Source organism: Phytophthora sojae (assembly GCF_000149755.1).
Source record: "Phytophthora sojae unplaced genomic scaffold PHYSOscaffold_1, whole genome shotgun sequence".
NCBI lineage: Eukaryota > Oomycota > Peronosporomycetes > Peronosporales > Peronosporaceae > Phytophthora > Phytophthora sojae.
Genome location: NW_009258115.1, coordinates 12240873 through 12264447, shown reverse-complemented (window position 1 = coordinate 12264447; position 23575 = coordinate 12240873). Strand labels below are relative to the sequence as shown.

The 23575-nt window shown below is 55.0% G+C and overlaps 9 protein-coding genes across 9 annotated transcripts; 4 read left to right on the top strand and 5 right to left on the bottom strand.

Annotated features, from left to right (window-relative positions):
• Window positions 1–188: 188 nt before the first annotated feature.
• Window positions 189–1493, bottom strand: PHYSODRAFT_553399 (hypothetical protein; the record flags this gene model as incomplete). The annotated part of the gene is made up of 2 exons (XM_009519347.1): window positions 189–938; window positions 985–1493. 2 exons carry the CDS (start codon window positions 1491–1493, stop codon window positions 308–310), a joined length of 1140 nt encoding a protein of 379 aa, XP_009517642.1. The 3' UTR covers window positions 189–307.
• A 228-nt stretch (window positions 1494–1721) lies between these two features.
• Window positions 1722–2283, bottom strand: PHYSODRAFT_353749 (hypothetical protein). Its single transcript, XM_009519346.1, has one exon. The coding sequence runs from the start codon at window positions 2100–2102 to the stop codon at window positions 1761–1763; it is 342 nt and encodes a 113-aa protein (XP_009517641.1). The 5' UTR covers window positions 2103–2283; the 3' UTR covers window positions 1722–1760.
• Window positions 2284–2796: 513 nt separating this feature from the next.
• Window positions 2797–9527, bottom strand: PHYSODRAFT_553393 (hypothetical protein; the record flags this gene model as incomplete). The annotated part of the gene is made up of 9 exons (XM_009519345.1): window positions 2797–3340; window positions 4112–4641; window positions 4681–4721; window positions 5177–5443; window positions 5515–5589; window positions 5669–6052; window positions 6162–8927; window positions 9010–9395; window positions 9496–9527. The coding sequence occupies 9 exons, from the start codon at window positions 9525–9527 to the stop codon at window positions 2797–2799; spliced, it is 5025 nt and encodes a 1674-aa protein (XP_009517640.1).
• Window positions 9528–12613: 3086 nt separating this feature from the next.
• Window positions 12614–14679, top strand: PHYSODRAFT_323759 (hypothetical protein; the record flags this gene model as incomplete). The annotated part of the gene is made up of 3 exons (XM_009519344.1): window positions 12614–14092; window positions 14373–14596; window positions 14661–14679. The coding sequence occupies 3 exons, from the start codon at window positions 12614–12616 to the stop codon at window positions 14677–14679; spliced, it is 1722 nt and encodes a 573-aa protein (XP_009517639.1).
• Window positions 14680–14794: 115 nt separating this feature from the next.
• On the bottom strand, window positions 14795–16912 carry PHYSODRAFT_310308 (hypothetical protein; the record flags this gene model as incomplete). Its single annotated transcript, XM_009519343.1, has 1 exon — window positions 14795–16912. One exon carries the CDS (start codon window positions 16910–16912, stop codon window positions 14795–14797), a length of 2118 nt encoding a protein of 705 aa, XP_009517638.1.
• A 333-nt stretch (window positions 16913–17245) lies between these two features.
• On the bottom strand, window positions 17246–17652 carry PHYSODRAFT_453670 (hypothetical protein; the record flags this gene model as incomplete). Its single annotated transcript, XM_009519342.1, has 3 exons — window positions 17246–17298; window positions 17390–17473; window positions 17550–17652. Coding segments are annotated over 3 exons (240 nt in total), but the record flags the coding sequence as incomplete, so codon positions are not given.
• A 933-nt stretch (window positions 17653–18585) lies between these two features.
• Window positions 18586–19772, top strand: PHYSODRAFT_358853 (hypothetical protein; the record flags this gene model as incomplete). Its single annotated transcript, XM_009519341.1, has 1 exon — window positions 18586–19772. The coding sequence occupies exon 1, from the start codon at window positions 18771–18773 to the stop codon at window positions 19770–19772; it is 1002 nt and encodes a 333-aa protein (XP_009517636.1). The 5' UTR covers window positions 18586–18770.
• Window positions 19773–20736: 964 nt separating this feature from the next.
• PHYSODRAFT_476328 (hypothetical protein) lies at window positions 20737–21930 on the top strand (the record flags this gene model as incomplete). The annotated part of the gene is made up of 1 exon (XM_009519340.1): window positions 20737–21930. The coding sequence occupies one exon, from the start codon at window positions 20737–20739 to the stop codon at window positions 21928–21930; it is 1194 nt and encodes a 397-aa protein (XP_009517635.1).
• Window positions 21931–23145: 1215 nt separating this feature from the next.
• Window positions 23146–23349, top strand: PHYSODRAFT_475171 (hypothetical protein; the record flags this gene model as incomplete). The annotated part of the gene is made up of 1 exon (XM_009519339.1): window positions 23146–23349. A coding segment is annotated over one exon (204 nt), but the record flags the coding sequence as incomplete, so codon positions are not given.
• Window positions 23350–23575: the final 226 nt, after the last annotated feature.

The following is a 23575-nucleotide window of genomic DNA, read 5'->3' as shown; positions in this document are numbered from 1 at the left end:
GTAAACTCCTAGGCGCCAGCAGCAAACCGAGTGGTTCGTATTCCAGATGAGCTCTGTGCTTACCGCTCTAACGTGGCAGAACAAGCAACACTCCGACGATCTGTCACCTTGCCGACAGCCATACAATTCGTCAGGCACACACAAGTTGACAAAGAACGAGATGCAAAGCAATGACGTGTTAAGCCCCGAGATAACAGATTGGAGTGCAGCGAATTCGTGGGGAGTCCACGACTTCAACTACAGCAGCCAGCGTCCGAGTCCCAACGAAAATCACCCACTGCTCAGTTTCCCAGACGCAATTAAGAGCTCAATGGCCACCTCCAAAACCGCTAGCAGCAACACCTCCGTTCGGCGGCGCGGGGTGGTGGGACATCCGGCCACGAACGAAGCCGCCGAAGCCCTTCTTCTTCTTCTGCTCCTTCTCCATCTCCAGTTGGTGCACGCGGGCCCCGTACTTGGTGGCCAGATCACGAACCACACCGTCATCATCGCGGAACTCGCCGATCACCTGGCGGAAGTCCGGCACGCGCTCTGAAGCCAAAGCCTTGAGGAACGGGATCAGGTCCTTCAGTTCGTGGTCGTCGCGATCCCGTCCGTTTGTGAAGGGCTTGACCGGAATGGCGTTTTCCGGCTGAAGCTGGTACGCCGCCGGGTCGTCGTCCAGGATCACCACCTGCCGCAGGTCGCGGTTCAGGTTGGACAGGTCCTTCACGTGGGCGCCGTTCAGGTACCGCGTGGCATCACGCGAGAGCACGTGCAGTGCGCACTGCTTGGGGTCCAGCTTCTGCACGATCTCCTCGGCGCCGTAGTTCTGCGAGAAGATGACAATCTCGTAGTACTGGCACAGCGTCTCGAGGAACTCGTCCACGCCCGGTCGCTTGGCGTGGCGCCAGCCGTGCTTCCTCTGCAAAATAATAAAGCGATACACCATCAGACTCCTCACCAACTTTCCAGCACTCAATAGTTAGCCAACGTACGCTCCACTCGGAGTGCACGAGCGTGTCCTCGAGGTCCAGCACCAGCACGGGCACGGGCGGCGTGTCCGCCGGCACCTGCGGGATGGGCCAGTCGGGCAGCAGCTTCTGCCTGGACGGGTCTGTGAATGGCTTGACCGTCTCCTCCACCTTCTTGGCCAGGAACGCGTACACGTCGCCCAGCACCGTGGCGCCCAGCGTCTCCGTGATGCGCGTCTTGATGCCGTCGTCCAGCACAAAGTGCCACAGGATGGAGCCCGAGATGCTGCCGGCCAGCAGCGCGAACGAGATGCGCGCGGGCAGCGACGACGTGCGCACCACCTTGTGCTCGGCGGCGTCGGCCGAGTGCTTGGCGGCCTTGCGCGCCGCCCGCCGCTCGGCGCGGGGCACCACCTTGAGGGGGATGTCGCGCCCCACCTTGGCCAGGACGGAGGACGCCTCCGCCTGCAGCATCAAGCGCCGCGTCGTGCCCAGAGCCGCGCCGCGCTGAGCGTTGCGCAGCACCGGCCTCAGCATCATCTTCGCACTCTTTGGCTCGTAGATATGCGGTCTGTATGGCCTCGCCAGTCACTAAAGCTCAAATTGTGTGTAGCACACCAAACGACACAAAACGTTTGGTCCCACACAATTATAGTCCGAAATTGAGTAAAAGTGCATAAAACTCAAACACGTTTGGAGAAGCGTTTTTGCAGTGCAAACTGCTCAAAGTTCACGTCCATTTCATGTTTGCTCCAGTTACTTTTGCTTGCGCATTATTCGTTAATAGCGCGACCGTGTCATCAACGCTTATCGGTTCTGATCGTTGTTTGAGCGCCCTACTAGCAGCCAGGCCAACTCCTTCATGTTAGTCTTTGGTGGTGACTGCTCGCCCTCCTCGTCTTCAGCTCGACGAAACAATGGTTTAATGGTCTTCGAGACCGCGTAGGGCTCGTACTGGCTGTACAGGTCGTCCAGCGCCTCGTTGGGGTGCAGAGCTTGGATGACAGACTGCAAATATTGCACCCGCTTCCAGAGCTCTCGCACCATGTCCTCCAGATCCCTGGTCCGCTGCTCCTTGTGGTCCCGCGCGCGCTGAGCAGCGATGGCGTTCTTCCACTTTCGTATTTCGTCCGAGCTCAGCGTCTGCATCTCCCTCTCCGTGAGCTTGATACTTTCACGGGGTCGACTAGAGCGCGGCGTCGGTGGGCACTTCCCGATCCGTACCCGCTCGTAGTCTGAAGACGGTGAGGCGCTTATACTCAGCAAAGCCGACACATCGTTCGCGCTGATTGTTGGGGCCAGCACCGGACGTCTCGCTTCGGGTTTGTCGGGATCTCTTGACATGCGCGCGGTGTAGATGAAATTGCGTTGTGTCACGGAGAAAACGGTGAGCTGAGACCAACGCTTTGGGCTGGGTACAAAACGATAAGCACCCATCGAGTCCCACGAACATAGAGAGCAGTTCTGATCGATAGTGGATTTTCTGTATAGTGACGCATTAGACAGGCACTCTGTAGCCATGACGACTGTAGGAATCACGGACTGGAGACGAACACTGCAAGTCTTTCGTCTCCGGTACGTCGGATGCACTTTGCAGTTTGAGTGCGTACCGGAATGCAACCAATAGAGTGGGGAAACGTAGCCCCCGCAAGGCCACCCGTCGTAATAGCAGTTCGATCAAATCGTGTTCATGGAGTTTATCAATTTTGTGTAATTCCTATCAACTATCAACTATAGCATCTCATCCTGGTTTCTGAGCTTTCCAGCCCCGTAGTACTGCCGGAGTATTTCGCCGCCGTTGGGCCCACTGTGGAGCCCACCTCATGGCAAGTACAGTTTCCTTTTACCCCCTCATGTCAACGTCGCTGGATCCGCTCGAAGGCGTGGTGTTGAAGAGCCACTCGAGCTCGTCCATGTTGAGGGCGAGGTTACCCTTCGCGGCGTCACCCGCCGTCAGAGGCTCCAGGTTGGGCGAGTCGGCATACATGACGTACTTGCTGTACAAGTACTCCATGGGCTCGTTGGGGTGCAGCAGCTTGATGACGTGCTCGAGGTACTGCACGCGCTTCCAGAGCTCGCAGACCGTGTTCTCCAGGTCGACGACGCGCTGCTGAGCACGAACGCGAGCGCGTTTCGCCGCCACCCGATTCTTGAGTTTTCTGATCTCGTCCGGACTCAGAGTGCGCTGTTCTTCTTCGGAGAGCTCGAGGTCGATGGTTTCGCGGGGTCGGCGACTGCGCGTGGTAGGGTACTTGCCGACCTGCACCAGTTGCTGCACCTTTGAGGACGCGCCGGGTCCAAGCAAGGCCGCGATGGTGTTGGCATTGACGTTCATTGTGCTGTGATCAACGTCTGACTTGTGCGTCACGAGGTAAGTTGCAGAATGCCTTCCTTCACTCTGCTTGCTTCATTTTACGGTCTCCGGTTACTTGCCCCGTCCTCACCTCAGAGAGCGTTCACATTGGGTTGAAGATTGACAATTGTACCGCACCGATATCCGGAGCGTATCACTGAAAATCACGAGTGAAGCGTTTTCAAATATATTATATATTTCCCATGCATAGTTAGAGACATTAGGACTTGCGCACAAGCGTCAGCTTGACGGTCGTGTTGGGAATAAATTGACAATCAGCCTGAGACCAGCTCCGAGTTAAAGTGAGAGTGTTGGTGACTAGGGGGTAGTGTTGGTGTTGGTTGTTGCTCACAGAGAGAGCGGTAAACTATCGGGCTATGTTTGGTATGGTTTGTGAGCGCCCCCGCATGATGAGTTAGGGACCGAGTAGCCACCTTTTAGTTTTGGATCTCATGTGAGATCTCGTCCTTGACTTCGCGTATCGTATTGTGCTCGAGTGCCCGAAGCACGCGGCGGACGGCACTGACCGCAAGCGACACTTGATCTTATAGGCTTTCAGCTGCGAGAGGTGGTAGTGCGCGCGAGCACACTTCAGCGGAATCGTCCAGCTCGGGTGTATTGCATCAAATGCTGACGAATAGTAGTCGTCATGGACCGAGCGCATTGCTATCCGTGCCTCGGGCGCCAGAAATCAAGGCTGTACTTACAATTTATTTGATTTATAACTTTACGTAATGTGTATCGCTGTAGGATTCCTTTGTTCGGTGCATTGAATGCAGGCGAAGCTTACACCCGCTGGCTTCACATCGGTTGATCCTCATCCATCGGTATGGAGTCGAGCAGCCACGCGAGCTCGGTCATATCGACTTCGTTCAGGCCGTCCGTAGCTGGCTCGGTCAGCGGCTGAAGGCTGCGTGACACCGCGTAAGGCTCATAAGCCTGGTAGAGGTCGCTTAGGTCTTGATTCGGGTGCATTGACGCAATGACACCCTCGAGGTACTGGACGCGCTTCCAGAGCTCGCACACCATGTCCTCCAGGTCCTGGACGTGCTGCTTCTTGCGGTCGCGGTCGCGCTGCGCAGACACTCGGTTCTTCTTCTTCCGGATCTCGTCCGCGCTTAGCGTGCGCATATCCTCTTCAGTGAGTGCAATGGGCGTGCGCGGGCGACGCGTCCTCGGCGGGGGGCACTTGCCGACCTGCACTGCGCTGTGTCGCTGGGGCGACGAGCTCCGCGCCAACAGGCCTGAGACATCCGTAGCTCTGATCGTGTGAGCCGACATGGGTATCGCGGTTTCTTGGGCCATGACAAAGCTTGCCACCGGTGTTGCTAGACGCTCGCTAGTGTGTTTGTCAGCGCAAATCGATTAATGAACTGAGCCCGCATCGTTTCGCCAGCGCGGTGCAGCAACCAACACTCACGTCCGTCCTGTTCAACGAAAGGGTAGAAAGCCACATAGCGGCCTGCGCTGAAGAACGAGGTCGGTCGTCCTACATGCCTTGACGTCATGGCTTGAAAATATCAAGACTGTGTAGCTATGCCGAGCCCTCGTTCAGCGAGAATCAATCCATGTGCCACCATGAATGCAAAAGTGTACCGCCTACTATGTTGATAGTGAGCAGTCCAGGTCCGACGAAGTGTACCCAATTGGCCGGATGGATTTTTATCTTGGCTCAGAGACTTGCCTGCAATTGAACTGAGCACAGGCAGCGCACTGCACATGTAGACGAAAGTGATGGATTGAATCCCGACAAGTGTAGCTTCAGATTGTCTCATCTATCGTATTTCGGTGGTGGTCCCGCTCGTCCAAGCAGCGAATTTGGATCCAGCAGCGATCTACACGTCACTACACGTTGCACTTTAGTGTGTACCGACATTCTTGAGGAAGTGCATTCTCTTGTGGGCTTCAGCAGACAACCGCTGCGGGGATGGCTTGCTCTGAAGCTGCGACGGCTGAAAACCGAAAAACTGGTCTTCTTGCTCGGAGGTCTCTGCGAAGCCGCACCAATGCATGAACGACTTCGCAGCGTCGTCACCAAGCGCGCCAACGTTCGAAGCGAAGAACTTGTTGCTGGCGCGAATCCGCTGGAATTTCAAGTCCTCGGGTTGGCGTGCTATGTTTTCCAGATAGCGAAGTGCTGGGACCGATAAACATGCCAAGATAAGGACCACGATGAACCGGGTGCAAAAACAACAAATGATACAGTACCTGCAGCAATAGCACTTTGGCGAGATGAAGCCTCGCCCGACGACAGCGTTTTCATGAGGATTTCCATCGTCTCGCCTAGCATAATAATTCAGGAACGTAAACAGTGTACCCTAGGCTTTGACCAGAAGTCAACACCAACGAACCATGTACGTACCTTCAAGAATCTTGGCGGATGACGCAAAGGCGACGGTGTCAGTCAAGTGATCCCCAACCTTGAAGCTAATCGAACGGATCTCGCTCTCAGCCGGTGTCGAGACGGAAAAATCGCCTCCTCCTTTGCCGCCGCATGTCATCGTGCGCCCAAAATTGGTGTGCAAGGTGATGTTGTCGGTCCAAGCACCCTTGCGGCCACTTACACGAGTAACAATCTCGTCGGGCAGTAGCTCAAGAGTGACTGTCGGTTGCGAAGCTTGGTGTTTTGCGTTCGCGTTCCCCACCAATGCACCGTAAACTCTTGCTGAAGACGTAGAATGGGCGTCTCCGGTTGAGGCCTTCTCATAGACGAACTGGAGGCCGTCAAAAAAGTCTCCACCCCACACTACACAATACGAAGAAGACGCACAGTACAAGTTAGAAGGGTGAAGCTCAGTTAAATCCAAGATCGCAACGTGGCATATGAAACGAAACGATAACAGAGCTCAACGTACTCAACACTTGGGCAACTCGATACCCCGATTGCGCTCCAGCTGCAGCTTCAGTGCACCTCTTATCGTCTCTCTCACCATCGGATCCAAACGCCCTAAGAGGTGGAGCCGCCACAAAGTTCTCTTTCATCACAGCACAAAACGTCAGCAGTTCATCCGGAGTCTTCGCAGGTATAATAGCCACTTGGCTGATTACAGCAGCGACATTCGAAGAATCGCGAGAAGGTCCTTCGAGAGTGATTTTGTGAATGTTATCAGTCTCCACTTCAGTCTCCGCAGTTTTCTTTCCATTCACGTACATTCCGACCTTTGTTTCGTCTCGTGCAATAGCGATGTGGGCATGTTGGCCAAAGAATAACGATGAGGTGGCACATGTGGCTGTCGTCGGGGATTCATTTCCACGTTGAAGTTCACACGAAAAGTGTTGCTCAGCACAATTCCAGCAAATACGGAAGCTCGTGGATATTGCCGAGTCAGAAGCACTCAGCTGACCACTAAGCACGCGTACAATTCCAGCTCGCCTTGACTTGAAAGAATCGTCCTGGTCAAGACGAACGAGGAAAGTCAGGACGAAGCCAGCGGAAGGAAGCCCACTACTGACAACAATAGCCAAGCGCTTTCCTTCGAGTAACTGCACCCCAAAAGTTCTGGTCTCGGGTTGGCTCCCGGAAGTGCCATTGGGGATCCGGAAGGGCTTGCGTAATGCACGCACTCCTGCATTCTCCACGTGGTTATCATTGCCTGAAATATCAATCAGGACTGCATTTCCAGTAGCAGAAGGTGGATCTTGCAGCGGTAAATACACCAGCGGTTGGTTCTTCCACAGAAAATTTCGAAGCTCCTTGGATGTCGGGCAATCCAGCATCGCCAACGAATCTGAAGAGAATCCCTTCGAGCTCAAACTTGTCACCAATTGAAGAGCTTGTGCAGCGCGTTCGTTCACATAAGTTGACGGACCAGAAAAGTTCAAGCCTGTACGGCCAGTAAAGCAGGATGGGTTCGAGCATTCGGCCGATTGGCACCCAACCACCAAATTCTTACAAATGATCTGTAAAATGTCAGCTGTCGGCACGGTGTTCACAGTTTTCTTCGGCGATGACGTGCCCGTAGCCTTAGAAGATGCTTCTTCTTGTTTTCCATCTTCATTACGTTGACTCTTCCATTCGGCGGAGCCCGAAACACGGCCCTTGACCTCTGTCTTTTGAACAGAACGCCCCTGACGCAGCTCGTCTTGCTCGCTTTTCGCACGCGCTGTTAACACCGCTACTCTTTCCGGGGCCTGACGCTCCCTTAGGCTCCGGTTCATGTTGCCGATGGTTGTTTCTAGCCACGTTTCGCTCACATCTTGGCGCCTTGAAGACATTTCCGCCCAATTCTGAGTGTATCGTCTCGCAGTGTCCACCACTTCATCATGAGCAAACGAGAAGATGTATGATAACTTCTTGCCCCAGCCGACCTCGTACGTGAGCGGGCAGTCTAGTTGATCTTCACACGAATCACAGTGAAGCCACCGCTTGAAGTGCTCGGAATACACTTCAGTCCACACATGATCGGTCACATCCAGTACATATCGAGCCTCAAATCCCATCGCGCGGCAGCACAGCGTAAAACAATTTGCCCACTCACCACACCGGCCAGTACGCGTGTCGAGCAGCTTCACAGGATCATTATAGCGAGGAAAACGCGTGAGCGCGCCGCACGCTGGACACTGATAAACTTCCACACGGCTCGCTTGACCAGCAATCTCCTCAGCGGTGCTTGGACCCTCTGTTCTCACCGAGCGAGTTTTATCATGGTTGCACGCTGAACAGCGAGGCTGATTCATCCATGTGAAGAACTCGCGCTTGAACCAGTGGAGCAACTGCTTGACTAGCTCGTCCTGGTACGAAGGCATAGGTGAAGAGTTGGCTCGCGCTCGTTCATGGAGTTTGTCCACAGGGATTCGCTTCAGAGCTTCTTCCTGCATTTGCTTACTCTCGTAGGACTGCACTCGCTGTAAGCCGCTCTTCAGCCGCCCAAGCATACCTGGCTGGTGCTGACGATAATGGGCCTCCATAATGGCCGCATCCCCACGTGTCCGTGCTGCGACCAGAGTCGTCCGAGCAAAACCAAGACGCTTTTCATCCAAGTCCAGCAGAGTGTCAATCCCAGCTAAGTGCCGCGTTGCAAAAAGACACTCGCCAAATTCGCTGTGTTCCCGACCCGAGTCACAAACGAAGCCGCCAAGAGGTGCTAGACGATAGCACAGAAAAATTGGCTGAGCACCCGGAGCGCCTTCATTCAGGTTTCGCGTAATCCTCACATAATCCATTGACGGAGCAGGCTGCTCACCGACAACAACAGTTATATCCGTGATAGCTAGCGCCTCGAGCTGCTCCGTGTTGGCCACAAGTTGCACAGAGTCGTACCCAATGCGAACGCTCATTCCACTGCCGTCTCCAGCAGCACCACCGCTGTTACAATCGACATCAACCACCTTTTCAGGTGTGTATTCACCCTTCTCTATAGATCCATCTGCACCGGAAGAACTCGCTTCACCAAGCTGATCGAACAGAACGTGAAGCTGCGTCAACGCACGAGGGCCTCCCCGCTTTACGCACAAGAACACATAGTCGCCCGACGCCGAGTAGTTTAAATCTCCAGGCAGCTTCGTAAAGCCCGATGGCGCAGCGACGTCCACGTCACCAGCAACCACTGCGACCTCGGAGATGAACCGCGACGCCAGCATCTTGGACACACTCCACTCCATTGGGCTCACAGGCTGGAACCCTGCTCACACCAAAATAAAATACAATAAAAAAAACAATGTAAGCGCATGACACCAAAGCGTTCCACGACACTGGTATTGTACCTGTCGTGCAAGTTCTGGCACAGGGTCCACAGATCAAAGTATTGAGCGGATCTCCTCCAGTCGACGCCGTCTTTCGGAACGCTGGCTGCACAATTGCAGCATTGCCGAATGTGCTCTTGGTGCAGATCTGAGTCCAGTCCGCCGCCATCTCGAGCCCTTTAGCGGTCGATTCCGCACTGGAGAAGAGGAAGAAGCGAGGCCGCCCCTCCGTGGACACGGCGATCGTCGCTACGTCCGCCTTGTTGGGGGAGTAGAGAACTTCCCCGCTGGGTGAGAGCAAGACCTGCTCGTCGGGCATCACCCCCACGAGCGACAGCAGCTGGCATTGCAGTAACTCCACCGGAAGCGTGCTCCGATCCGCTGACGCTTGCGTTGACACGTAATACCTGCCACAATGAAGGCGAATGCAAGGCGTGCAGCCAGCACAGATTAGTCCATACTCACTTATACTCATAAATTACACTTTATAGTCGCAGTGGAACGCACTCCTGGCGCTGGAACACGACCACGACGTCCATCGTGGCCGTCGCCTCCATTTTGATCTAACGTCAAAAGTCTGTAACTTCTAGAACATAACAGATATCACAAATCTGTTACAAAGGTGTTACAAACCAATTAAACGCCATGCGTTCGATTGAAGTTGAAGCGGACCATCACTCTTGCACCCGTGCGCACCGTGCGGTATACCGAGCATACCGCACCAATATCGCTCCGGGTGTGACGCAAAAAAGGGCACATTTTTCGTACTTTGTGGGGTGTACCTGTGTCAAGTCTGAGCCAAATTGCCTTGGCGCCGGGTGTGACTTAGCCGGGGCCATGCCTTCTGTCACCGGTTCTCCCACCCTCCCACCGGTTGCTCCTGAGGGGAGGGAGACCACAACTCGAAAGTCTCCATGGCAGATCCGCCTCCCCCAATGCTGGTAGACCCCCCAATGCTGGTAGACCACCCGCTGCCGGCGCCCTGAGTGCAGCGGCGGCGAGGTTTGCAGCTATAGGATCCGGAACTGCTGGGCTGCCTCCGCTGCGTTTTGGAGGGAGGCCCCATCCGCCAAGTGGTGGAGGTCTTCCGCCACCTCCAGGAGCTGGAGAAAGGCAAGCTGCTACTGCTGCGACTACTGCAGCAACTGGAGCAACTACTGCAAGTGCTGCAACTGCAAGTGCAGCTGGTGCTGGGAGTGCTGCAACTGCTGGACCTCCGGTAACGACGGCAAGTACAACAAGTCCAGCAACGACGGCAAGTACAGCAAGTCGTCGAACTGCTGGCGGTGTAGCTGGTGTTGGAGGACAACTGACTGGCCCTGGTAGAGCAAGACCTGGTGGGGGCGGACAAAGAGCTGGCGGAGGTGGAAGAGGGGGTGGTGGTGGCGGAGCCACTCCAGCCAAGCAGCGCCACGGGTGTACTCAGCTGCTGAGCAAGCTCTAGCTCGGCAGCTTGTACGGCTCCAAGAAGTGGACGCCCGAACGGATGGTCGCACCCGTTTCGTTCGCTTCAATGAACGGTACGGAGTTGGTGGCCAGTATATGAGGAAGCGATGCATGCTCTACGGAGTGCTGCTGGGCCCCCTAACTGAGAGGGTCCCCCCATAACAGAGGAGAACCCGAATGGTGTACTACAGCTTAGCCGCATCGGAAAGTTATTCCACCTTCCGACAGAGGGCCCGGGCCTCGCAGAACTCGAAGGGGCCAACGCTGGAAAGTATGGTCTTACAACGTAGGTGATTTATACCATATCGTTGTTGAGCGCATTATTTCCTGTGCTAACAATGAAACCGTATGTCATGTAGTGTGTCACTGAGCGAGCGTCTGGACAAGTTCGCGAACGAGCTTAGCCGTTCTGGCTTCCCCATGGATGCTATCAACCTCACTGGTGTGGTAGGTATCTTGGGCGGTTTGCCAAGGACGGTTCAACAGCTGAAGCCCCTCGAACATGGGCTACGCAATGCCCTCGAGAGGGCAGGGCTCCGCCTACGATACAACGCCGAGGTGCATCAGCAGACCCGAGACCGACACGTACAAGATCCCCCCGTCCAAGTTCCAGAGCCGGAGCTAACGGAAGCCGAGATATGGGGACGCAGCAGCCGTCAGCTTCGGCGCATCCTGAACTGGGGCCGGAACGACGACTTCGCGGGGTTCACCCCCAGCGACGACGAAGAAGAAGAGGAGCAAGAGGAACAGGATCAGGTGGCGCTGTCGTGGTTCAAGCCGACGGGCATCGCCTTCCCGAGAGACCGTTCGGTGTTCTCGGAGAAGTTCGAATTCGTAAAGGTCCCCCGCAACTCGGCGCCATTCTACCAGGTCTACGAGGATTACACCAACGTCCTGATGGAGCGCCGCCGTGTCGCCAGCAGCGAGCAGGTGATGGCCATCCTCAGGCTCAGGGTGGCCCAGCGAGAGCTGATAAGAGAAGCGCAAAGAGATCCTGTGGCTGCAGCTCGGAGGCGGCGCCAGGCCCGGATAGTTGTGAGAAATGCGGCCAGAGCCCGTCAGCGCCGTCGAGACCGGATGGCTGAGCTGCGTAGGCGACGACGTTAGAACAGCAAGAGGAGAGGTCAGCCATAAATAAAGAATGTATTAACTTCAATTTGTTGTATTTCGTAAAGCCACCCGGGCTGACGACTATGACGACGAACAGACATGAGTGCCGACCGGAACGAAGGCGCTTCCGGTCGGTCACTTTCCGATTGGCATCATGGACAACGCAGCCCGCGACGAAGCCGTCCGCCGCATGCACCAGGTCGAGGGACACACCTACGCTTACATCGCTGGCCAACTTGGCCTGTCACGGCACCAAGTTGGGCGCATCGCGAGGCGCCTCGCCGGGCTCAGGTCCAGCAACGCGAGGATGTTGTGAAGTGCACTCGATCCTGTATGGATGCACACCGCACGGGAAAATGAAGACTGAATATATTGATGTTAGCTGCTCATCTCTCTCGAGCTCCTTCCAACCGTACCGGCGAAGCCCGCCGTCTCATGCAACGGCTATATCTGCGTTGACTAGCTCCTCAACTTCCTGTGCTTGACTGTCTTGGTTTCTGGCCAGTTCATTGCAGACCCATGAGCGCTTGACCGTCGCTGGCTGCGACTCCAGCTGGCGACTCCTTCGCCGCTCTTCGCCGTGACTCCGATATGTATTCCAACAGAGGAAGGCGAGCAGGCGCAGGATGGGGAAGACGGCTTCCCCGCCGCGGCCGACTACCACGTTCCCGAGCCGACCAACCGCGACAGGTTGTTTATGACCGGATCCAACGGCAACCAGTTCGAGCGAGCGCTGACGTGCAAGAGCTTCACGACATGGGCAACAATCGCACCGCCACGCAGACCGCGGAAATGCTGCTCTTCTTCCGGACCATGGAGGACTTCGTCAACCTGGACCGAGAGAGGGCGACGACGGCTGCGCAGCACCAGCGCCTTCCGGCGTACTTCCAGCGCCTCGAGATGTAGTTGCTACAAGTTGCAGGACCATCACTCTTTTTCTTTGATTTTGAAACGTTAACCGGTCAATAAATTTCCCTTTGAGGTCACTCTTTTTCTTTGATTCATTTTTTATTCACCAAAAGTCATTGCGCGTCTTCTGTCTTGGAATCTTTATCACTCGGTGACCAACATGGATCGCGAGTTGCGCCAAGCCCGACAAGACCGAGAGGGCGTCTCCACGTCCGCCCGACTGAGGTACAAGGTGGCAGCAGCGAGACGCGGCATTCAAACGGAGCGTACCGAGAGGAGCGGGGACGAGCTGCGACCGGCGGAGAAGACCCGGACGATCAGGAAGATCGCTGCAGTTAGGAGGCGAGGCGCGACGTCCAGCGAGGAAGTTAAGAGTGATGGTCGTCGACGAATGGGCAGACAGGAAGCCGAGTGGATCGAGAAGCAGACGCAGTACAAGACGAGAGCAGCGACGCTGGAGAAAGAGTGCAGTGCTGCGTGGCGGAGCTTCTTCGCTGGCGCGGGGGGGTCGAGCTCGTCGGGTTTTGTAACGACTGCTGAGGTGAATAAGCTGCAAGAGGAGCTGGAGACGTTGCGGACGGAGGACATGCACAAGATTTTGCATCAACTACGGGCGCTGAGCAGTAAGGCGAACGATGTTCAGGTAAAGGTGGAAGAGATCGCGAATGGAGATCAGTTCTTGTCGGAGCTGCAGGAACGCATCGACGCGATGGAGGTAGGGTTGGCAAAGTTTAAGCTGACCCAACGCCAGCAATTTGAGGGATATGTGCTTGAGGAGAAGATGCTGGAGAAAGAGCTTGCGTTTTTTTTGGAGAAACTAAATGACTGGGAGAGTGAAACACCACCTCGCCTTGGTCGAGGCAGTGCCAGTAGTACGTCACTCGGACCCAAAGCAATTCATTTGAATAGCGATGCTCAGAACACTGCTTGTCCACGAGGCCAAGGTTGCGACAACAGCAGCAACCAGGGAGAGGAACGGACAGGAAGGCCCAGCTCGACGGATGAAGTTGGTATGGTAAGACGGGTGCGCAGATTGAATGACGCGATTCTTCGCTCAGGTGGCTTAAAAGGAGGATGGGATAGCCGAGAGCATGCCACGTTCACGACACTGTTGGTGAAATGCGGTCTTACTGATGACGTGCTGCTTCGGCAGTTGTTCCCTGAAGAGAATCAATCTGGCTCCAATCAAGTGAACAATCAAAATGATGAGCTCGATGGAAGTGACTATGAAACACGAGTGTCTCGCTTTCTTCGCAAGTGCATGCGCAAAGTGGTTACACAGACAGAAAGCTCAGTGCGATCGCATTTGGATTGGTATCTCCGTCATCTTGAGTTGGTAGAGGAGAAGAAACGTGTGATTCAAGAGTGGAAAGCGCGTAAGGAAGAAGAACGTCAGCAAATTACTCAGTGTGGATTTGATGCTGACAGGGAATCACTCGGACTCGACGATTTTAATGATCAACCAGAAAGAAATCGTGACTCGTCCTCTCGCAAACAGAGCAAGAGAAGCAATATCAAGTCCCGTGAAAAGACAGAGCGCCTGCTAGAGCAGTGGAAACTGGATAAAAAGCAAAAGGAAGAGGAGGAGGAGCAGAAAAGACGAGAACTTCAGAAGAAGCGCGATGCGAAAGAGGCAAAGGTAAAATACTGGTGTTGCTAGTTGATAAGAATGTATGACGTACTGAAAATCCTATCAATGCAGCGGAAACAAGAACAGCTCGATGCCAAGCAAAAAGTGCTGCTATACAAGCTTCAAAAAGAACAGGAGGCAATGTTGTTGAAACGCACTCCAAAACTCCGGCTTCAAGATGGAGCAGATGAAGATGGGCTCCCACTCGGGTCTTTGCCGTTTTCGCCTCCGGTACGACATAACCATCTTCGCGCTCTGGTTTTGCTATTGCTCATCTTTGTGTGTGTAGACTTCGAAGGAGCATCTGGTTGAGAGATCCCGCATTGCAATTGAGTACGCCAAGGCCAAACGCTTGAGGCTGCAGCAGATTGAGGAGCGCAAACAAAAGCAAATCGCGCTTCCCCCACGACCCCAATCTCGAGATTTCGACGAAAGTGGCAATAGCTCACCCAAGCAGGCCATGATGTTTAATGCGACGGAAGCATCGAAAGCACGGGACCTCAGCAAAGATGAGTTACGAAGAAAAGCTCGTCGACGGGAACGCCAAGGTGCTCACGAGGCTTACATTCCTGGCAAGAAAGCAATACCGGATGTAAAGTTCAAGAGTTTTGGTCATCTACCGATTCAACCACGGGCGGTACCAGCATGGAGGAAAAATATTTGACTTCACCCAACGGGTTAAAAATGTCTATACTATGATACTGGCGAGCCTCAAGATGCGGGATTATGCTCAGGGCAGCCCTCGCATTTGCAGCTGTCACCGCACGTGCATTCTCCCCCAGACGACATGCCGCAGCCTGGTACAGCCCAACCGACAGCGAGCGCCGCAGTATGCGCTACTGTCGTCATATACCTTGGGCATCCATTTTGCGGACAGATATTCATATCACACTGATGAGACTTGTGGTAGTCATCTGCACTTGCTTGATCAGCGTCATTCGAGGACCCGAGTGAAGGTTGCACCACTTCCATCGGTATACCCCAGGCTTCTTCCGACAACTCCAGCATCTCAAAGCCGACACTCTCAGCAGCTTCTACAAGCGAAGAAGAATCCAAAAGCATTGCAACCACTAGCACTTCAACGCGATCGGTTAAAAGCACTAGGTTTTCAACGCCCTCGACAGCTTGCAAGGCATTTTTGAGCCGGACGCCGTTCAGTCCAACGTCGCTGAGATCATCAACACGGAACCGAAATCTTCGCGGCAACAGCGTCGTTGCGTCCACGATCGAGTCAAAGCCGATGTCTGTCACTGCAGTAGCAAGGTCGTTCACGCTCATATCTCCACGTATAACGACCTGGCGGTGCTCGAAACGCAGTCTAGCAGCTTCCACACCTTCAACAGCCCGCACAGCGTTGAGCACCGACGTACCGCAGTTTCCAGGGCACATCATATCAGGCACCCGCAACACCACTTCTTTTCGGGTCCAGGCTGTTGATGATTGCGCGACTATGCTGATGTGCGCAAGCTGAAGACTTCTCAATGGCGTCAAAGACACTTCGAGGTCTAGCGACTGCTCTCCCCGCACGATAACAAGCCGCTGGGATGAATGTGAGTTGGTGCTGATACTGGTTCCAAGTAACTCGCTCTCCGACAGCGGAACCTCGTCAGAAATGGTTCTAGCAGGCACCACGTGAACGCTCCTCACCCCGGATATCGTTGATAGAATGGACGCGATGGCTTCGACCCCCACTAGACTTGAGAACGGCTTGATTTGGAGCTCGAACCGCGGGAGCATTGTGGCTCGCGGTCTCGAAGTTGACGCGCTGCTGCTTCTCAGCAACGGTTCAAACTCGTCTGGGTCGAGCGTCTGGTTCGAGGTTGTGGCGATGGTGTTGCTACTCGTGAGCTGGGGAACAACTCGAGACGTAGTCAATGACGTTGGACTATTGCAAGTGCAGCTCTCACCCGCACAATTACAGTCGCCACCAAAGCTCCGCGAGCAACCATTATCCAAGCAGTTGGCCATTTGAGATCCGTCGCACCGCGAGTTCACTGGTGTTGAAGCCAGCGGTGAAAACGATCCCAGCGCAGATGCACCGGAGCCTTGTGGGGTTAATACTGCGTTGTTTCTGGGGCTGTCGCTGGAGCGGTCACTGTCTGCTACGTTTTCGTCGGGCTTCGTGATCTTCGTAGGTTTTGCCACCATTGTCTGCTTTTGACTCCTCGCGCACGTTGCGCACATCGTTCCTGTGTCGTTGTGTGATCGTACAAGCCTCCTACAGCTCTGCACGGAGCAGACACGCGACCCACCATGCTCCGTACAGAATCCCGTTGCGCCGCGGGCTGGTTGCTGGCAGTTCCTGCGTCGACAGCGCCTTGCTCCTCCGTGCGCTCGACATTTGCCGCCTCCCTGGTCAATCTTGGTGCATCCTGGCTCCGAACAGCGTCTTCCGCCTCCATGCGCCGTACAGAACCCGCCACCTACGTCAGCCTTGGGACAATCAACCACCTGACAGCGTTTGCCGCCCCCATGGGCCCGACACAAGCCTCTACCAGCGTCCACCTTCCCGCAGCCCTCCACTTGACAGCGCGCGCCACCTCCGTGCCGTCTACAGAAGCCTCCGGTCTGGTATCCTTTCGTGCAGCCTGGGAACGAGCATTTCTTGCCGCCGCCGTGACCGACGCAGAAGCCTCCGCCAGCGTCCACCTTGGTGCAGTCGGCGTGAGAACATTGGCGTCGCGTGCGCTTCTTGGCTGTGGCTTTAGCCGAAGAGGACTGAGTAATTTTCACTGCTGGAGACGCAGCCACGGTGACCATCGAGGTATCGCTGGTGGCACTGCTGCTACTTCTGCTGCCGCCGCTGCTCGACGCTCGCCGTGTTTGCATGCGTCGCCAGTCAGCGTGTTTCGGCAGAATGTACGATGGAGAGGAGCTGGTCAGTATCGCCGACACATCTCGGTTCAGTCGAGCTAAGTACGAAATGACGAGACAAAAGTACTGTAATGGGTACACTCGGATGGCTGCTCCGGAGCGACAACTTGCCATCATGGCGTATGGTTTTGACCATTCAACAATTGTCTGGGCTCCGGCGGCGCGCGTGAATGCTGAACATACTTACCGCACGGCTGGTCGGCGTGGAAGCGGACAGTCGACTAGCTATACATAATTGGCGCCGTCTCACATCGTTGGCTACTACTGCTGCTGTTGGTGCTGTTCTTGCCGCTGTTCGTGGCCAACAATTCCGAGAGTGATACTGTCCTGCATCTCCTTCGCTGGGGTGGTCGTCACAGACAACGTCAGACCTCCTTCCAGGTTCGTCATCTCAATGCAGAATTAAACCCAGGCTCGATCATTGCAACGCACCTTCGTCCAGGTTGAGCCGGAAGTTCCAGTTCTCCAGCTCTCGGATCTTGGCGTCCAGCCCCTTCTCGCTCAGCTGGGTAAGCTCTACAGTGAGCGCCAACCAGCGCCCTCGTCAGCAACCAACCATTCGCAGCACCAAACCAAACAACACGACTCGCACCGTAGAACTCGCGGTCACCCGCCACCTGCGCCGGCTTCTGATGCGCCAGAAACTCATACAACGACTCCAGCTCCTTGCTCAGCGGAACTGCCGGTGCGATCGTCTATTGTACGCAGCAGTTCAACATCATCAGCGCTCGCTGCTCACGATTACAGCAGCAACTAATAGGTATCAGCACGCCTCGACCCCCGGGAAGTAGCTCGCCATCTCTCGTCTGCAGCAGCAAAGGCGACACACCAACAGTCAGCTAGCCATATACACAGCCACCGTTTCGCGCTCATGCGCCATCTATCAGCCATTCCACCTGCAGCGTCACTGCCGCCGACACCCTTTGCGCACAGGAAGAAGGAAGCCTGAATCAATGCGGCTTATGGCTCTTCCGCCTCGTGATTGGTCGAAATTCAGCCCAGGCGACGTCAGTCATAGAAACGTCTCACTTTGCCATCACCAGCCAGAGCGTGAGGTGGAGGAGGAGTGCACTCGATGCTGGGACCCGGACGCTCGCTGCTCTTGGCGCGCCGCCTGCGCGGCATGCGTCCGACCACGTGGCTGGACAGGCGCGCGTCGTTCTTCTCGTTCCCGTCGCCGTCGCACGGGCTGGTCAAGTCGCACACCGAGACGCGCGTGGTGCCCTTCTCCTGCTCCGAGATGTTCGACGTGGTGGCGGACGTGGACCGCTACAACGAGTTCCTGCCCTTCTGCGTCGAGTCGCGAGTGCTGCGCAGACCCAACGACAACGTCATGGAGGCGGCGCTGCGCGTGGGCTTCAACATCTTCACCGAGTCGTACACGTCCCGCGTGCTCATGATCCGGTAAGAGGCGCCACCAACCCGCGCTGCTGCTTGGTTGCAGGTGAGGCTAATGGTGCGGTTTGTTTTGCCAATTGGCTGCATGTTTGCGCGTACTGGGGACTTGATGCAGACCAAACAAAATCGCCACGAAAGCCATCGACTCGCCAACGTTCAAGCGAATTGAAAGGTGTGTGAACAGCAGATCAAATGTTTGTATGTAGGAGCTGTTGGTCACTGATGATTAGGTGCATTATTCCTTGATGCTGGCAGTGAATGGGTGTTCAAGCCGTGCAACACGCCTGGAAGCTGTGAAGTCAACTTTAAGGTGACGTTTGAGGTGTCGTCGTTCCTGCACGCTAATGCCATCCAGCTCTTCTTCGACGACGTGGCGCTTACGCAGCTGAACGCATTCATCGGCCGAGCTCGGAAAATGTATGGTACGGCTCGCCGACCGCTTCCCCAAGCCCCTGTTCAGTCGAAGCCTGCACCGTTGACGCAAGGCTCTAAGGCGAAGAATGGTCAAAGTGGTCCAGCAAAGAGTGTCGACACCAGTATTCACACGGAGGCATCTCCGGTTAACTCCACACAAAAATCTGAAGAAGATGAGGATGAAGCAGCTAGACGAGCGGCGAAGGCTCGAGCCTCTCGCCGCATCAAAGGTGGCATCTCGAACCAGAACTACAGCGACTTGGCTGCTGTATTCCACGACTACGCGGACAACGACGGAAAGCTATACTATGGCGGGTTTACGGCTGCTTGTATGGCGTTGAGTGACGAGTACGAAGACATGAAGGACATCAGCGAGAGCGCTGCGCTTGCTGGTGCCGTGTTTTCGAGTTTTGAGACGCACTCTACGCCGAAGGATTGGCTCACGCTGGACGAGTTCGTAGTGGGTGTTTATCTGATGACCAAGGGCACATTCGAGCAGAAGGCGCACAGCCTGTTTGAAGTCGTGAACGCCACCGGGGATGGCAAAATCACTCGTGAAGAGCTGACACGTGCGATGCAGCGGAGAATTCGTGCGGTGAAGAAGCTCTTCCCTAGACTACTGCGCGACCAAGTGCAGATTCAGATGGCGAACGAGCAGGTCGAGGAGCTGTCGTCAGTCCAGGACGCCGCGGTGGCGAACAGTGTCAAGGCTATCGAGGAACTGATGGAGGAGGTGGAGAAGGAGATTCCGCTCGCTGTGAACCAGATTTTCAGGGAAGCGGACCTCGATCAGGACGACTACATCCGCGAGCAGGAGTGGCTGTTTGCGTGGCAGGCGCATCCAGAATTCGTGGAGCTGCTGACCATTGACGGTATGAAGAAAATGGCGCAATGGGCGTCGGTCGTCCAAGACGCCAACAGCGGCGATAATAACAGCGACGACGATGGTAAGAGTGGATCCTCGGAGCAGAGTCTTGATACGAGGCTCACCTACGTCGATTAAGTGAAATGAATTTGCTGTTCGTCTGTGTACTTTGCAGTGGCTATCGAATGGATTTTGATTTTTGGTACCCAAACGTTTCGACGTGGAAACTGGAACTACAGTACAGTACGGTACCGAAGCGAGGCCGTTCCTGTAGTAGGTGGGTACAGTTGGATGTTGTACTTTACAGCCGAATACCTGGCCACGACAGCTACATCTACATATTCACTGGTTTGGCGTTTCGAGCACGCCTGTCGGATTCCGAATGACGGAGCCATTCAGTTGACTAAGAGCTCCGCCACCAGCTTAGGGGGTCACTGTCGAGGTGACAACAGCTTCAATGAAATCGGCTGTGCCAGCGGAGCGCGAGCCTAGTCCATGCGGATACCCGGCAACGTGCTGTACAGGAGAACCCCCTCAAAGATAACGAGCCATTTCAGCTTTTACGGCGAGGACTCCTCGCCGAGGAGCTCGCCCACGAGGTGCTGCACAAATCCCGATTGCAGCTTCCGGTGATCTCCTCTACAGTACACACGCAGAATGCAGAATGACAAGACATGCTCCGTACGTGTAATCTCCATGAGTGTTGTTCCACGTACACAACGCAACTCGGCCACCTTCGACACCACCTAGTCTTATTCCAGTGGAACGCCTAGATCTTGTCAGTCGTGGAATCAACTCGGCCGGGCCCAAGCATCCAGTGGGCTCCGGCCACTTCACCCTGTTCGGCGGCGGCTGTTGCCCTCGACCACAGATGCCGGGAACTCCGTATCATCGCTCGCCCTCAAAGTTGGGTTCCCTATGATCTTGAAAACGGATGCGCCCCTCAGAGCCTTTCCGCTGCCTGCAGAATACATGTATGACGGGTACAGGCCCGTTTCTGAGTCCGTTAATCACTGGCCGACGGACAATCGCCTCCTGCCTCACTCTCCTATTTGCGGGATCGCGCGCACCGGCCGACCGACCGACCGACCGACCGGCCAAGATGCACCTCTCGAGTCTCCTTCTCACCTTCGCGGCCGCCGTGGCAGGCGTGTCCGCCGGGTCCCCTCAGCAGGAGCAAACCGACACGCAGACGATTCTGTTCGCGGCCACGTACACCCGCGACGAAGGCTGGATCAACGGCACGGGCAAGGGCATCTACACGTACAAGTTCGACACGACGGATGGAAGCTTGACCCCGTTCGGAGTCACGCCGCTGGGCATCAACCCCATGTACGTGCAGGGCTCGACCAAGAAGTTCAGCACGGGCGAGCGCGTCATCTACGCCATCAACGCCGTGTCGGACAACTCCACCGCGCACCCCGGCACCATCACGGGCTTCGTGTCGGCGCTCACGCTCAACAGCGACGGCACGCTCGAGCTGCTCAACACGCTCGAGACGCACGGCGGATCTCCCACGCACATCTCGCTGAGCCCCGACGAGGACTTCCTCGTGGTCTCCAACTACGCCGGCAGCCTCTCCATGTTCCCGCTGAACGCCGACGGCTCGTTGGCCAACGAGACGTTCCACCAGGAGTTCCCTACCGGCAGCAAGGTCGTCATGGACCAGCAGGCCACGGGCCACATCCACAGCACGACGTGGCTGCCCAACTCCAACCACGTGGTCGCGGCCAACCTCGGCAGCGACCAGCTGCTGCAGTACAACTTGAACGAGAAGAAGCAGACGCTCAAGAGCCTCAAGACCGTCAAGCGCCCGGGAGGTTCGGGACCGCGCCACATGGCGCTCCACCTGGACGGAAACATTGCGTACGTGGTGGACGAGATCTCCAACACGGTTGGTGTGTACAAGATCAACAAGAAGGCGGCTCTGCTGGAGAGCAAGGCGCTGCAGGAAATCACGACGCTGCCGGCTGACTTCAAGAACCACACTACGAGCGCGGACATCCACCTGTCCAGCAACGGGAAGTTCCTCTACACGTCGAATCGCGGCCACGACTCCATTGCCATCTTCGAGATCAACGAGGCGGACGGCACGCTTAAGTCTCTGGGCTGGGAAAGCACGCGCGGCAACATCCCGCGTGGATTCACCATTTACGGCGACTGGCTCATTGTAGCGAACCAGAACTCGAACGACATGTACGTGTTCAAGGTGGACAGCAAGACTGGTTTGCTGTCGTACACGGGTAACTCGTACGAAATCGGCACGGCAGTGTGCCTGTATGTTGCGGAGTATTAGAAGGTGAACGCCAGTTGTTTGGAGTGAGCTGCGGAAAGTATACCTTTAAACAAAATAAACTTCTAGCAGTATGATAAATGCCCGCTTGACATTACGTGACGTTCTAACCAGGCGTTGGAGCCCTGTTGCTTTGCTTTGCAGCAACCAGGTAGATTTTCTAATTTTACCGCAGCAGATTCTTCGTCGCATTCAGGTCGTAGCTTACCCGAATAACAGCAATTTTGCTCATGAAAGCTACGAAACTACCCCCTATTTACCATTACATGTACTCCAAGTATTTGGGACGAAGTCCCCTCTATAATAGCGCGTTACTCTGATTTAGCTGTTTTTACAACTCCGATTTACTTTTTACCAAGGGTCAATATCAATTACTAGAATGGGTTAGGGTCACATTTTATAATCACGTCGACTGCGGCCGAAAACGACGAAAAAAACCTGGGTTTAGTACCGCAATGGCTATCAATAGAAGGTAGAATCAGTCGGTTTCATTTCTAAATGAACTGTTGTCACTAACTATTGTGAAAACCGCTTCATTTGCCTATTTTGCTCGTAAATCGATTGATTAGCACTATGATTTAGCTCGATCGATTTGTAAATCGATCGCGCCCTGCGATGCATATGCGAGTGGACGTGCAGATTAGGCGATCGTTTTATAGAAGCCAAGTCGATATAGCCGCGCTTGGAGCAGAATGCCCACCTTCTACTGGGCAATCGAGCAGTCAAGTGATGCATCTAGATCACGATCGATTTCAGCCCTGATTTTTACTCTGATTAATTAGGCAGATGAGATCTAATAAGGGGTTCCAACAGATGGGCGTTTTAGCCGGTTCTCACAATAATAATAATGCCATAAAACCCGAGGGTCGAAGTTACGAAACAGTGATTGCGACGGTTAGTATGGAGGATATTAGAAATATCTTAAAATGCGAAGTTTTAACTCAACTTGGACATCCTTAGGACCCCTTGTTAAGGCTATATTACCTGTCAAAACTTATGCCTGCGTAAAAAGGGTAGCCTGTAAAAAAAGTCTGGAGCGAGCCTCGCATTCCTCCACCATGCAGGCACAGCCGAAGTTGCCGTAGCGTACCATTAGCTGGCCGAGACGATCAAGGTGGGCGACACAGTGCTGCCTGACGGACGGACACATCCGCCGTGCACGCCCGGCCGTGGGTCAGGGCGAGATCACGTGCCACGGAGGAGATCGGCATCCGCTAGGGCGTGAACCTGCCCGGCCTCATCGTGGAGCTGCCGGCGCTGTCGGAGAAGGACAAGCGCGACCTGGAATGGGGCGTGGAGCTCGACATCGACTTCATCGCGGCGTCCTTCATTTGCAAGACCAGCGACGTGCACGAGATCCGCGCGTTCGTTAACGAGTGCATTAAGAAGACTAAGTACATCGCGCCCAAGATCATCTCTTAGGCGGAGAGCTTCGAGGGTGTGTAGAACTTCGAGGAGATCCTCGAGGCCTCGGGCGGCATCATGTATGTGCGTGGAGGTGACCGCCCAGCACGTGCTGGCGTACCAGAAGATGGGTGTAACGGGATTACACGATAGTTACCCGAAGGGTTATGAAGTGGGTACACACTGTCTAACCTAAATCAGTAGGAGAATCAGTACATGGCTTCAGAGCCACTGATTATGCATA

Coding starts and splice junctions, on each gene's coding strand:
- PHYSODRAFT_353749 (XM_009519346.1), bottom strand. CDS start 2,102: ATGCAGACGCTGAGCTCGGACGAAATACGAAAGTGGAAGAACGCCATC.